Genomic DNA, 15,837 nt, shown 5'->3' on the forward strand with positions numbered 1-15,837 from the left:
GAATGATCTACAAGGAGGTATTGGTCAATATCACTCCGGGGGGGGGGGGGCTTACTCACATGTTAAGGTGGTACGGGTATGTGCAGCGGTCAAGGGTCCCTTTTCAGGCTCTCCACTCCGGCAGTTCCTTAAGACCCACATTTGCATCATGATCCAGTTCATTGAGCCTCAAACTCTGAAAATTTTAGCTCAAATTTGAAAAAAAAAAAAAAAAAATTTAAAGCTAAAAAGCCTATAATTTGGCCCAATTTTAGCTCCAAAGCCTATAATTTGGCCTGATTTTAGTTCACAGACCCCCCAAAAATCAGTTCTTTGTTCCCAAAGTTTGGCGCTCCGTGCCGCACGTACACCCCTACCAAAATTTAAGTTGAGTGCCCGACATTTTTGCGGTGGTTTTATTTTCGGGAATTTCACGGATTAATATGTGCCTGTGAAAATAATAACCCGCGAATATGTTGAAATGAAGAAATTTCTTATGTCTTTATTATATAAGTTGCCAACAACCATGAATTTAACACCTCACAAAATTGTCAGTGATACTTGAAACCGCAAAAATATCTGTACGCGAAAATATTGGCGTATCAGTACTTCATCTTTCCTTAACAAAATTGGAATGATAACTTTTTATTTACACATTCATTTGGGCTATTCCATTTAAAATACACACTACCCCTGTGGAAGATTTTGGAAATAACTTCCACAGGGGGAGTATGAATTTCAAATGGAATGAACACATTAGGCAGCTCCATACACCCTCTGAGAAAGATTCAACCCAAATCTTTCACTGAGGGAGGGCAAGTTACAAATGGACCTACTAATGTGTTCATTCCATTTGAAATTCATACTCCCCCTGTGGAAGATATTTTCAAAATCTTCCACAGAGGGAGTGTGGATTTTAAATGGAATAGCCCATTATAACAAAATGGGTACTACCATCTGAATTATCGGCCTATTTCTATTTTGATTGGTTACAAAGAGACATATTCGCCGATCGCTCGGGCATCTCTTCATGTGTTCATTCCATTTGAGATTCATTCTCCCCCTGTGGTAGATATATCCAAAATCTGCCACAGGGGTAGTGTGGATTTTAAATGGAATAGCCCATTATTGCACTAAACCATTGATTTGTGGATCATACTGTATAACATCCCCATCTGTGCTGGAAGGTTTATAAACCTAGCCTACTTCCCATCTTAATGTCCTCCTCAAAATGTCAACCAAAATAAACGCAACTCTTTGGATGAAGCTTGTCGTTATCTATCCCATTTTATCCAACAGCTCACTCTCTTTACACTTGTTGACCCAGAAATACAGTGATAGATGGTGATAGTGTTGCCAGAAATACACTGATAGATGGTGACAGTGTTGCCAGAAATACACTGATAGATGGTGATAGTGTTGCCAGAAATACACTGATAGATGGTGATAGTATTGCCAGAAATACAGTGATAGATGGTGATAGTGTTACCAGAAATACACTGATAGATGGTGACAGTGTTGCCAGAAATACTCTGATAGATGGTGATAGTGTTGCCAGAAATACACGGATAGATGGTGATAGTATTGCCAGAAATACACTGATAGATGGTGATAGTGTTGCCAGAAATACACTGATAGATGGTGATAGTGATTCCAGAAATAGGGTGATAGATGGTGATAGAGTTGCCAAAAATAAAGTAATAGATGGTGATATAGTTGCCAAAAATAAAGTGATAGATGAAGATTGTGTTGCCAGAAATACAGTGATAGATGGTGATAGTGTTGACAGAAATACAGTGATAGAAGGTGATAGTATTGCCAGACAGTGATAGATGGTGATAATGTTGCTAGAAATGATAGATGGTGATAATGTTGCCAGAAATTTAGTGATAGATGGTGATAGTCTTGCTGGAAATAGGGTGATAGATGGTGATGGAGTTGCCAGAAATACTGTGATAGATGATGATAATGTTGCCAGAAATATAGTGATAGATGGTGATAGTCTTGCTGGAAATAGGGTGATAGATGGTGATGGAGTTGCCAGAAATACAGTGATGATGGTGATAGTGTTGCTAGAAATTTGTCTTATTATGAGCATGAACCATGGGATTATTGGAGGCATGAATCAGTTGTAGTATTTTAATACTTACAAACACATTTGGATTTGATCCGCACTCCCCTCCCCTCAGATGAAAAATTCACAAATGAAAGGGTAACAAAAAAATGGAATATACCACTTCAGCAAAATGCCATGTCGGATGTTCATGTAGCTGGAAACCTTAACCCTCTACAAGCGGGTGTCGACTGCAGACGACAAGTTTCAAATTTTCTTTAAAAATTAACAAATTTCAGAATAGTACATTTTCATGACCATATTTGGAATCAGCATGAAAAAACATTAAATTTTGAGAAAATATCTCAAAACTTAGACTTTTTATGTTGAAGCCTATGGTCAGCACTTAGAGCATTAAAAAATACAAGAATTTGATCGCTTGTTTTGGCCATTATTCAAAATCTGTTCTATGGCAAACACCGCATCACGCTTGCATGCATCACTTACAATGATGCCTAGGAACTACATTTAACACATTGGCATACATCCATTGTTAATTGGCGGATTTGTGCAACCGAAAAATAACATCTTTGGTGAGGATAGTGTGCGTCTTATTCTGGGTTATCTCAATTTGATCACAGATACTTGGGACCATCATTGTATATACTATGGACCACAATGGCCTCATCCCAATGGCACAGTCCAATAACCTCAATTAAACAATCATAGTGCAAAATTTGACCTCAAGTTGCAAAGTATGAGTTTTTGTACCCAAAATTTCAAAGGTCATTCAGTGAATGAACAAATGTATTGGGGTTAAAGAACTGTGCGCTAATAGATGAGAATGTTTTGGATCCTAGTGATATTACATAGCTGTGTTTAGATAACCACTGGATAGTACTTTAGACTTATTTGCTCAAGCTTTCAAGAAGGGTTTAATCATGATTCAATCACTATCATAGGCTTGCCTTGTTTTATACAGTAATGCTACTGTACTTGAAATCCTTACTCCCCCTGAAAGACATGCTCTTAATCTTCCGCACAAGGGGTGTGAATTTCAAGTAGGGTTACCTGAATGGGTGGCTCCATTTGGATTCTACACCCTGTAAAAGTACAATAATGCTACTGTACTTGAAATCCATACTCCCCCTGAAAGACATGCTCTTAATCTTCCGCACAGGGGGTGTGAATTTCAAGTAGGGTTACCTGAATGGGTGGCTCCATTTGGATTCTACACCCCCGTAAAAGTACAATAATGCTACTGTACTTGAAATCCATACTCCCCCTGAAAGACATGCTCTTAATCTTCTGCACAGGGGGTGTGAATTTCAAGTAGGGTTACCTGAATGGGTGGCTCCGTTTGGATTCTACACCCCGTAAAAGTACAGTAATGCTACTCTACTTGAAATCCATACTCCCCCTGAAAGACATGCTCTTAATCTTCCGCACAGGGGGTGTGAATTTCAAGTAGGGTTACCTGAATGGGTGGCTCCATTTGGATTCTACACCCCCGTAAAAGTACAGTAATGCTACTCTACTTGAAATCCATACTCCCCCTGAAAGACATGCTCTTAATCTTCCGCACAGGGGGTGTGAATTTCAAGTAGGGTTACCTGAATGGGTGGCTCCGCTTGGATTCTACACCCGTAAAAGTACAGTAATGCTACTCTACTTGAAATCCATACTCCCCCTGAAAGACATGCTCTTAATCTTCCGCACAGGGGGTGTGAATTTCAAGTAGGGTTACCTGAATGGGTGGCTCCGTTTGGATTCTACACCCCCGTAAAAGATTAAGGGCATTTCTTGCATAGGGATGTGATGATTCAAATGGAATAGTCATATGTGCGCATTAAAACAGGTCTATTAGGTTAGCGATATATCTGGGGCAGACTTGATTTGCTAACGAGCTGTCCGATAAGACGCTGGGGTCATTCGTATTGTCGGCTGAGCATACGTGCAGCCATTTCCTGGGGCAATTTTTGTCTAATTTCATCACATTAGTATCAAATTTTTGTCAGACAAATTACGTTGGCGGTCGTTTAGGAGGATGCCATTTGCAAAGCGGTGTTAATTGTATTACTCTAAGGGATGAATTCTATATGGAATCGCTTTTTTCTCTATAATGGAATCATAGACCCTGGAAATATTCTATTTCCAGGGTCTATGATGGAATTATATTTAAAGTTGTATTGGGTTGAACATGATATTGTGGTATAATTATATTATAAGTAAAGAATTGAAATTATTCTCTACTGATAGGATGTAGAGAATACATTTGGAATATCCTCCAGACTTCCACAGGTATAAAAAAAGTTAATGAATTGGTCATGGCAAGTAGTTAAACATTGTGAACAAAACAGAGCAGTTGTGATTTAAAATATTCCTGATTATGGAGAATAATTGAGAAAACTGTACTATAGGGGCACATAGCCAGGACAATTTCAAGGGAGGCAAAATTTGACGAAAATGGGCTAAAAAGTACAAAATAAGCCTAAAATTCTTAAATATCAGGATGGCCAGCATCCCGCATGGGGGAAGACATCTAACAAAGGGGGCAGCTTCTTGTCCCTTGGCTATTCCACTCCATAGGGGTACTGGGTGTGTAAAAATGTTGGCAGTCTTCACTACACTCCTCACATTGGCTATTATATAGAAAGGAATATAACATAATGTGATTGGTAGCATTTGCTTCATATTAGGAAGTCCAGTATCTTCAACAAATTAAACACAGCCAAAATAAAAAGTCTCCACTAGTTCCATCCCCATTTAATCAACGTCTGATGAGTTTGTGGCAAAATAATGCATATAATAATTTTCTATACACTTTCCTTCGAAGGTTGATACCAAATTTGATATCAAAAGTTTAATCATCGTGATGAGCATAGGAACCACTGTTTGGAAATTTGTGCAATTTTAAAAATGACATAGGGAATTGTATCACGTAGCAGAGCTAGCGTGAGTGTCAAGAATTATGTCACCTGAATAGGCAGGCAGGTTAAAGGTTTACCCATGCATGTCAAAATCAAATACCCCGCTCTTTCAATTGTGTGCAGGCAAGTGTATTCGCTACTTGCACGGTTCCGCCATTATGCACTATAAAGGGAGAGCCTCGAACTGGCAGCATACATGAAAGGAAGAATTATGTAAACTTCCACAGAACGTTATGACTAGTTCAATTCCCATTCATGTATGCTGCCAGTTCGAGGCTCTCCCACACATAGTGCATAATGGCGAACCGCAAGTAGCTTAATAATGATCCCTGGTGCTTCAGGCTACATAATAAGCTGATACAATGCATTGGCTTTTGCATGGTCAATTTGTAATTTGTCATTTTTAAAATTGCATGAATTTCCAAACAACGGCTCCTATGATCCCAATGATTAAACTTTTGATATCAAATTTGGTATCAACCTTTGAAGAAAAGTGTATAGAAAATTATTATATAAATTATTTTGCCATAAACTCATCAGACTCTGATGAAATGGGGATGGAACTAGTGGAGACTTTTTATTTTGCTGTGTTTATTTACTCTACTAGGATGCAGTATAAAAGGATGCTTGTGTTCAATACATTTGTAAAAATAATATCATTTTTCTTTCCTTCTTTGCAATTATTTCTCATTTACCATTATTTACGCGTACATCAAATCTTAAACAAGTATTTTCATGTTCTGGAGTTCAATACCTTCTGTTGAAAGTTTATGCAAATGTAACAGTGCCCATCTAACGTTAGTAAATGATGATTTAATCACATCACACATGTAAGATGAGAGTTATAGGTGTTATAACATGTGATAACGTGTTCCAGAAATGCGTAATTATAGACATGATAACAGGTGAATATACTCCCACTAGAGATATATTATACAGGTAACTAAATTCTATACATGGCTGGACATCTCTTGTTTCATTACCTCTCTCTCACCCTCTCTTTATACATGCTCTCTCCCTCTCTTCGTTTTATCTCTCCAATTGTATCTTGATCCTCTCTCCCTCTCTTTATACTGTTTCTCTCACTGTTGCCTTTCTTTCTTTCTTTCTTTCTTTTCGTGCTTTCTTTCTTTCTTTCTTTTTTTTCTTTTTTTCTTATTTACTTTCTTTCATTCATTTGTTCATTCATTCTTTCTTTCTTTCTTTCTTTTGTTCATTCTTTCTTTCTTTCCTTCTTTCTTTCTTTCTTTCTTTCTTTCTTTCTTTCTTTCTTTCTTTCTTTCTTTCTTTCTTTCTTTCTTTCTTTCTTTCTTTCTTTCTTTCTCTCTCTCTTCGATCATGTTTCCTCATTCCCTGTTTCCCATTTTACTGGTCCTCCATTTCTCTCATTTTATAGTCTCTTCTTTATTTCAACACATCTCACCCTCTGCCATCCATCTCCCTTTCTTTCTTCTCATCTATTCTTCTCATCTATTCTTCTCTTTTCAAGATTTTCTTTGTATTTTTTTACCCTCTTCTCATCCACCTCTTGACCCATCTCACATCCATCCTCTTTCACAACTTTTCTCCCCCACATTTTTCCAGTCAATAATGAATATTATTAATGTACTAACACTTTCTTGTCTCAAATTGTGACTCACACCCTTTCCCTCCCTCTCTCCCTCCCTCCTTCCCTCTGTATATCTCTCCATTATTGTTCTACCCCTCCTCCCTCCCTCCCTCTCTCTTCTGCTTCTAACACACAGGACCCTATGTTTGTGGTGAGTCCTATCATAGACGTAATCAACATGGATAGCTTTTCGTACATCGCTGCTTCGCCTGATCTCCGGGGAGGTAAATAGCTAACACAGCTTGCATGTTGCTGCATACTAATGCTTACAGTACATGTAAGATTTAACTCATTTGCACACTGGTTTTGCATCATGGTAATAAAGTGTTCCAAAGCAATAACCAAAGGCTGGGGCCAGGTCTCCCAAGAGCACTACCAAAGAAGATGTTATCCGTGCCGAATTCTGTGCAAAATGCAAAAACTGATGTCTTTAGCATTTTTGTATTACGCATTAAATGCAAATCAGTGCTTTGTTTTAATATTGATTCTATGTTAGAAACTTTGATGGTTCCTAATGTCCCATATTTGCTCCTGCTTTATATCATCTCAGAGAAGATATCTTACACTTCCCATAATGCATTTCTTCCATTTCAATTTTCTGTACTAATTTGCTATGTTGTGCCACATCCCCGGTGCCACATGGGTCAATAGAGACAAAATATATACCTCGGTGAATAGTGCACCTCCAGATCTTGCAAAATATATTTATTTCTTGACTAGCGACCCATGTTCAGCCAGTCTATACTCAAAATGAAAACAAAGGAAACCTGTACAAAGCAATGGGAGTGTCATTTGATAAAATGAAGGGATGTATCATGTTGTAAAGGATTCTGGGATGGGTAAGATATCTACAGCAAAACTAATCAAATTTATGATATGCTGATACATCCATATCTGAATTTATGATGTTTGTTTGTACGTTAAAACTGTTGCTCTGTGTGGAGACACACTTGGGTCCTGATGGGACCAGACTCAAGCAAAATGTTCAAGCATTGAACAATCACATGATTAATTCTCTGTGTGCTAACCATAAGCTTCAACATATAAAATCCAAGTTTTGAGATATTTTCGCAAAATATCAAGAGCTATCTTAATAACCACTGAACCAATACTACTCTTTTTTGTACCATACTCATTTTAATGCATTTATTCAGCTGATTCCAAATATGGCTCTGAAAATTTACGATTTTGAAATTTTGCATTTAAAAAAAAAGTCGTCTGCAGTCGACTGTAAAATCTCATTGGATTCATTGACAAAATGGTCACTTTTATTGGTTCTGATTAGAACATGGTGCATTATGGGAAGGGGTTTTATCTTATTTGGAGCACTGCAGCGATAATGTTGTCATTAGAGGCTGGTCCCTCGTTGGCTTGATGTATAGGTATATAGGCTAAAATGTCAACTAGGTCAACTGACGAAAGAGATGGTTGTTTAACCCATGATTCAATCCTAATAAAGTTACAACTGTTAACATTGACGTTTTCGTGCTGCGTTGAATCTTAGCGTAAACCAACGATGGCGATGATTGCATTGATGCGCCAGCAGTGCACCAATTCTAAACATCTGAATCCAACTGGGAATAATGTCCTGGGTTATTAACAGAGATAAGATTTTATTTGGCAGTTTGTTATCTTACTGCTGCATGCACAGCACAGTGAATACTTGCATAAATTGCCTCTAAAAAAATAAGGCAGTGGCGTAACTAGGGTTGGTAGCGCCCGGGGCAAGAAACAAAATTGGTGCCCCTACCCCCACCCGAGAATATCTTAGACGCAAGGGTGTGGGAATGGCTTCAGTTCAATTTGTTTTTTTAGTGAGGCCGATTTGGTGCCCCCCCCCCCCTAGTGGTGCCCCCTAGTTATGCCACTGAAATAAGATCCCTAAATTATTTTAATGATTCCTTGATCACATTTGAAATCAAATTCCCAATAATCCTACCTTCCATGAATGCCTTTAATATTTTTCATATTTAGTTTAAATATATTTGTAAAATTTGTGTGCATCTTGTTGGTTTTGTTTGTTTGTTTGTTATGGTTTTCAATATGTAGAAACAATGGTTGTGTTGTGTCTTCTGAGTTATGATTGTGAAATAAACAAACTAAAGATAATTAGGAAAATATTGCCCAAACTTTACGGCATTTGGCGCTTTTTAAGAAAAGGAAAAGAACTGAATAGAAATGAATAAACATTTATTAAAAGGAGTCACTATTTAGCAGAGATGTAGTTAAGAAACTTTCATGTTCAAGTTTCGTGTGTTGACGCTCTCCACGCAGGTGTCGACTGCAGACGACAAGTCTCATTTTTCAAAAATTTCAAAAAGTTTTAGAATTGTACATTTTCATGACCATATTTGGAATCGTCATGGAATATGCATTAAAATGAGTACAAACAAGCCTAGTATTGGTTCAGTGGTTTTTGAGATAGCTCTTGATATCTTGAGAAAATATCTAAAAACTTGGGACTTTTTTATGTTGAAATCAATGGCTAGCATGCAGAGTTTTAAGGTGTAGAATTTTTTATCACAGTTCCTAAATCAATTGAGGCGTGTTGACACTACATGTCATTCCTATGCAAAGCTTTACAACACATTAGTTGCCTGGCACACCGTAATCGAAGCTATATTGACATCTATTCTATCATTCTATGCTAGCTTCCGTTCTTTGATTCAAGCAAACTTTTCAAAAGATGTTTGCTGTATTGTAGTTGAAGCTGTGTGTACTATATGAATGCTCATATCATATCACCATGTCTAATAGAAATGGGATCTGTTGAACATTTACCCAATGGCCATCAGTAGCGTAGCCAGCGGGGGGGGGGAGCACCTAAAATAGGGATGAGGAGAAGAGAAAGAAAGAAGGGGAAGAAGAGGGAGAAAGAGAAGGGAAAGGGGAAGGAGAGGGGAAAGAGAAGGGAAAGGGGAGGGAAAAGGGAAAGGGAGGAGAAATAGGGACGATACTGACATTTCCCCCCTCCCCCCGGACTGACAATGCTGGCTATGCACCTGTTTCATTCTTCAAAACATGTTTCCGACAAAATTAATTTCGCAACTATTAATGTTTGTACAACAATATTATTTTGATGTACCAAAATTGGTAAATAATTTCTGGTGCTTGCTAAATCATTGGCTTAGGAAGATTTTCAATATTGGGGGGACTGACCAAACAAAAAACAAAAAATTTTGGTGACCCATCCTGGGTGGTGCCCAATTTTGCGAAAAATAGGTAAAAAACACCCATTTTCCTGGTATCTGGTCACATTTTTTTACTTCACATAAATTGGTTTCATTCCCATTGGTATTCCCTGCTACATAGATCAATATGATTCAATTTGAATTGTTTTCATTTTGAACATACATAAAAGTTTTTGTCAGTTTATTAAATTTGGGGATATGGTACTCAATGAAAGCAATAATCATGAGGTAAAAACAAAAGAAATCTGTGTCACTTACATCCTCGTTGTTTTTCCACAATGGGCTAAGTCCGCACTACCCCTGTGGAAGATTTAGCCAAAGTCTTCCACAGAGGGAGTATGAGTTTTGAATAAAATAGACAATTGGGTAACTTCCATTTGAAATACTCACTCCAGTTGTGGAAGATATAGGTAAAGCCATAATACAGAGGGAGTATAGGTTTCAAAATGATTAACCCTGACCAATTACATTTGAAAAACCTACTCCCCCTGTGGAAGATATTTCCAAAATCTTCCACAGGGGTAGTGTGGATTTTAAATGGAATAGCCCAATATTAGATGTTGAGTGGTGTGTAAGACTTCACTCATATGTGCGTATATGGTTACAATGTAACACACATTGGTGCCCTTGCATCAATTTCTGAGTTTGAAAAAGAATTTCAACCTTTCTGACATTGATTAATTTTCCTGCAGTTAGAGTACTTTAGATTTTGATTTACTAAGTCCTCTGGATTAATTTTGACATCAGTGCACAATGTAAAAATAAACAATTATTAAAACTGCTACTTTATACATCCTTTTAAGCAAATCTGACATAATACCTTTAATGAAAGCAGGGGATATAAGAAATGGAGTTCACTGAGTAAGATTCATTCCCTTGAAACATCTCCTACTTCCATTTCTGAATCACTTAAGTGTTGAGATGCAACTAGGATATGACCAAAGGCTGCGTGGTGTATTTTGTCCGGGTATTTTGTATTTAATTTTGTCCGGGTATTTTGTATTAAGGCTGTTATTTTCTGATACTCTGTAATTGCTAATTTGGGGGCACTATACCATTTTTCACCCTTATATGGCAGTGACACTGTGCACATTTCATTGGGCGCAGCTTCAAATCACTAGTGTTTGTTCAAAGTGCTGGCGTACACACATACACACCCACACTTGAAAATGCTGCATAGGTGCATGTGCGAAAAAAAGCCTGAACCCAGGGCCGTAGTAAGGTTGATAAATGTGGGGCGGCCAAATTACAAATATATGCCCAAATTGAAATAGAGATATAAATGAAAACATAACAAATTTCTCAAAAAGTGGGGTGGCCATGCCATACCCGGCCGCCCAGCTTGCTGCGGCCCTGCCTCAACTCATTTAATTGTCACTGCCACATCAGGGTGAAAAATGGTTTCATTAATAGTAAGATATGGTATAAAAAAGGACATTAAAATATAAAATGAGTATCAATAACGATGTAATTTCAAAACAAATCTCACAAGGCAGCTATAGTGTATATCTCATTTTACAAATGAACTCATCATTTCATGCTGGCAGTTGCAGTCATTTATTGCGCATCTGACTAACATTCCCTGGGAATATATGGCTCTGCTATAACTATATACATCATTCATCTGCTTATAGTGTAAGCTTTTGGGTATATGATGGAGCTCAATGGAACTGAACTAGTTTAGTAAGACTACAACCAAAAGATGAGGCAAAGTCGGTCAAAAGAAAGAGGTCTGTTCCTAGTGCAGGCTATAAACCATGAAAAGTATAATAAGGGACATGTTGTGATATCCTCTACCAAATCTATGGCTCCAATAGCAACTTTTGCACAGCATTTTTTGTGGGACCTCAGATGGGCACATCATACACACCAAATTGCATTCTGAATACGAGGAATGTACTTCTGATATCAAATAATTTTGATTTTTTGAAATTCAAAATTTCCCGGCAAAATTTATGGCAAAATATTAAAATTGATATTTTAGACATATGTGACCATTCACGGCGAATGAGCCATAAATTCCTCCCCTGTCAATTTTGTTTTATTTCGTGTTAAACATCATAAACTTAAAAATGGTATATCATTTGACTTCAATGGATATCCAGAAGCGGGGTTATGGTTTGTTAAACTTTGCTGCTTCAACAAAATTATAGCTTTTTTTCGTTTCTACATGTGTCTCTTTTTCCACATTGCTGGCAATAAATATCAAACATTCATAATTGGCGGTCATTTCAAATCATCCCCAAGTCAACAAGGTTTAAGAAAGTTCTCTCATTGTAAATTGTTGGTTATGCATACCTATACAAAATACAATGCCTGGTAACCCACCACTTGAACAGGATTTAGCAAAAGCAAACAAAGACCAGAGCGATTAAAAGTTTTATAGCCATCTAAGGTAGAAGCTTATTATCCACTTCAACAATAGGGTAATTGATTAGTGTTTCACTATCAAAATGAGATCGATGTCGGGCCAGCTTAAGTTACCTATGAATACGACCTTCGTACACATTTTACACCGTAACTCAGAATACAATTTAGGGAATTTACGGCTCATTTGTGCTGCCGGGTCACATATAACAAAAATAGCAGCAATTGCAGAAATTCTTTGTCATATCAGAGAAGATGACATCTTCTCTGGTCATATATACGTAGGTTAATAAATGTGGATCCATGTTTACACTGAGCACTCTATAATTTTACTTGGTAGTTCCTGGTAACCCACAATCCGATTTGGGCAACAACAACCACGTTTCTACAGATGCTTAAAATAAGGGTTGTGGCGTGTACCGGAAGTACTGAAAATGTTTTCCTGACCCCCAAACTGCTTTTAATGTCATGATGAATGTGTTGATGATACATAAAATGTACATAATATAAGTTCAACACCCAGCAGCCGTTAACTGTTGTGTTTCCACTGGCAAAAATACCGGGTATCACACCGCATAGTATTCCTCATGAGTTAATTTTGACTGTCCACACCGCTTCACTTTGAACCAATCTGTTTCCACCGAGCACATTAACCGGTAACACTCTAAACTAAACTGCATTACCCGCCAACCGTTCCCCAGTAGAAACACACAGAGATTGACAAGAGATTGGACACAATAATACCCCGGGGGACCACTCACATAAATGATCTGTACGCATGCGTGACCAAGAAAACAAGTAAAAAGGGGTGTTTTTTTAGGCAAGGCAAGTTACGCGCGTGACGCATTTAGGGTCTTAAAAACACTGGTTTTCTGAAACGGATCAACTTGTTTAGGTACCTTTAAAAATGTTTGGTAAATTACAAGTCCAAAAAGGGTACATTTGTTGCATTTTTTACTAGCCAAAAACTCATTAGGGTGGTAAATTCTATATTAAATTACCTTATTAAGGGCGCGTTTTAAGGATGTTTCAAGAACATTTGGTTACGCATGTGTACACTATCATACTTGAGTGGCCCCCCTGGGAATAATACACTTGCGCTGAATCTTGGTGTGTCCAATGCACTCACCCTGCTGGGCTCCTGCATTGGACACATCTTAGTGTGCATGCATTATGAGTCCAGTTTAATGGTAGGTCTCAATGTAAGATAGAAAACAGAACATGAAAATACTGGACCACACCCCTTTAAGAGTTCCTGCTTAAGAATAAATGAAAGTGTTCCTGAGAAGACAAAAACAATCAGAAGATCACTTTCAAACAAGATTTTACAGTAGACACTATAAGTCCAGAATATATGAGTCATGAAGATTTAAGGGATCACAAAACTTGATTTGATTTGACAAGAAGTTCAATGCAATTATTATTAGGCTATTTGGCTAAGCTTGAGGGACTTGTGGCAGGCATATGTGGTTAAGGAGCGTTGATTAACAAGCTTATTGGTTACACCATAGTGTGACTAATTACAAACGCATATGACAGTGTAAGCTAGTGTCACTAGGATCCACAACTTGCTCATCTATTAGGGGAACAGTTCTTAAACCCAATACATTTGTACATTCATTGAATGACCTGTGAAGATTTGGGTACACAAACTCATACTCTGCAACTTGAGGTCAAATTTTGCACTATGATTATGTAATTGAGGTTATTGGATTATGCCATTGGGATGAGGCTCTTGTGGTCCATAGTGTGTAAGCTAGTGTAAAGGTATAGTCTGTGCTACAGACCATAAACTGTATTACCATAGGGGCGTCGCGGTGTGCAAATGGGGATTGTGTCCCCTCCATTGCGAGTAGTCTTTGTCGAAGACTAGTCTAATGGTAGTCAAACCTGTAGACAAGGTATTTTTTAAAGTCCAAAATTTGATCTTTAAAAACACATGCTTGCATAGACAGGGCTTGAAGCGGCATTATATGGGCTGGTTTGAAGCTCTGCATATTATATCAGAAGTGAATTTTCTGGATCTTCAATAACACCTTTACAGTAGAGAATTACCTTGTGAAAGTTCTTTATATGAGACAAAACTGCCTGATATACTGTTGAGCTTGCAAATTGTCTGTTTCTTCTGATTCTTATCAACCTGTGCCAAATACCTTGGCCAATTTTGATATAAACTTGGACAGATCGAGCTAGAGTTTTCACATATCATGCAAGATGTGATATTTGACAACTCTAGTGAGACCGATAAATTCATATAATGAAAAAAATCCATCCCATTTTATCATTATTAAGTTTTCAGAATAAATAGCCTTCATGTGCAAATGTAGCTATTGTCCGAGTAGTGAATTAATAGGATGCAAGATTGTGAAGTCATAATACTTAACTTGGCCACAAGTACTACTGTTCCAAGCTTGTTAAAAGATAATATAGGCATATACGAGTATATACAGATAGGTTTCAAATGTTGTGTAGGGGTTATTAGGGGAAATCTTGAGCATTTGAGCATTTACACTCTATAGCTCCAGAATTGGTATGGAGACTTGTTGAAATATAAGTGTGATACATTGTGTACAATGCATTGTTTACAGTGGTTTGGGTCAAATGTCATGCAGAAGTCAAGTGATCAAATTACCATCTTGCTACCAATATTGGTCAGAAAACTACCAATTTTAGATTGTGGTATTCTTTGAATTGTTTGAGGTCATAGGTCATGCAGAGGTCATCTTGCAACTGCCTGATATTCATGACACTTGAACCACAGCAGCTCTAGTTCAAATTTGTCTTCAGTTGGGCAAAAGCAAAACAAAATCCTTTTTGACAAATCATGTTGAACTTGTTCAGAATTGTTGAACCACTTTTAGCTTGTCTAATAGGCCTACTTCACACCTTATCCGGTCTCATCTCGGCTCATCTCATGTAAAATAAAGTCTGCACAAAAAGTAATGCAGCTGTTATAAATACGCCTATAGCTTCAGAACTAATAATTGCTTTCACAATATTTCAACATAGAGAGAAGGATGATTATTCATGCGCATTTTGATACCCCATTTGTCAAATGTCATCCAACATTAACAACGCAGTAGTGCTTTTGGAGAAAAATACTAGAATTTAAAAGTTGCCGCTTACAGCGATCAATGGTTATTGTGCCAACACTGTAGAGCACGCAAAGCACGTCTTTATCTTCGCGCTTTACTTCAAATCAATACAAATAGCTGCAACTTTTAAATTCAGGTATCTTTAGTTCAAAACACTGCTGTATTGTTAATATTGAACAAAATTGGACAAATTGGGTATCAAAATGCGCGTAAATAAGTTATCCTTCTTTTTATGTTGAAATCTTGTGAAAACAATAGGCGATTTTACTGCATTACTTTTTGTGCAGACTTTAGATTGATAACCATGACAAGTATGTTACCACACATTATATACATAATTCAGACAGCTCAGTGTTGAACCACTTGTTCTAGTACTTCACACCTTATCCAGTCTCATCTCTCATCTCATCTCATCTCATGTAAACCAGATTGATAACCATGCCAAGTATGTTACCACACATTATATACATAATTCAGACTGCCAGTGTATGATGTATCAACAAGAGACTCTTGTGAAATATGACGCCCCTCAAGCTATTTAAATCAGTCATTTGTCGGTGCATACTATCTTCATTTACCATATAATATTTTTCTTCATTCAAGAGGCTACCAA

At 37.5% G+C, this 15,837-nt stretch overlaps 1 protein-coding gene across 1 annotated transcript in view; it reads left to right on the top strand.

Moving 5' to 3' along the window:
• LOC140151949 (polypeptide N-acetylgalactosaminyltransferase 16-like) overlaps positions 1–15,837 on the top strand; it is a 274,100-nt gene that overhangs the window by 215,029 nt on the left and 43,234 nt on the right. The window contains 1 exon segment of the mRNA XM_072174254.1: positions 6,708–6,795. Within this exon segment, the coding sequence (XP_072030355.1) occupies positions 6,708–6,795 (88 nt within the window).

This window comes from Amphiura filiformis, chromosome 5, assembly GCF_039555335.1.
Source record: "Amphiura filiformis chromosome 5, Afil_fr2py, whole genome shotgun sequence".
Taxonomy (NCBI): Eukaryota; Metazoa; Echinodermata; class Ophiuroidea; order Amphilepidida; family Amphiuridae; genus Amphiura; species Amphiura filiformis.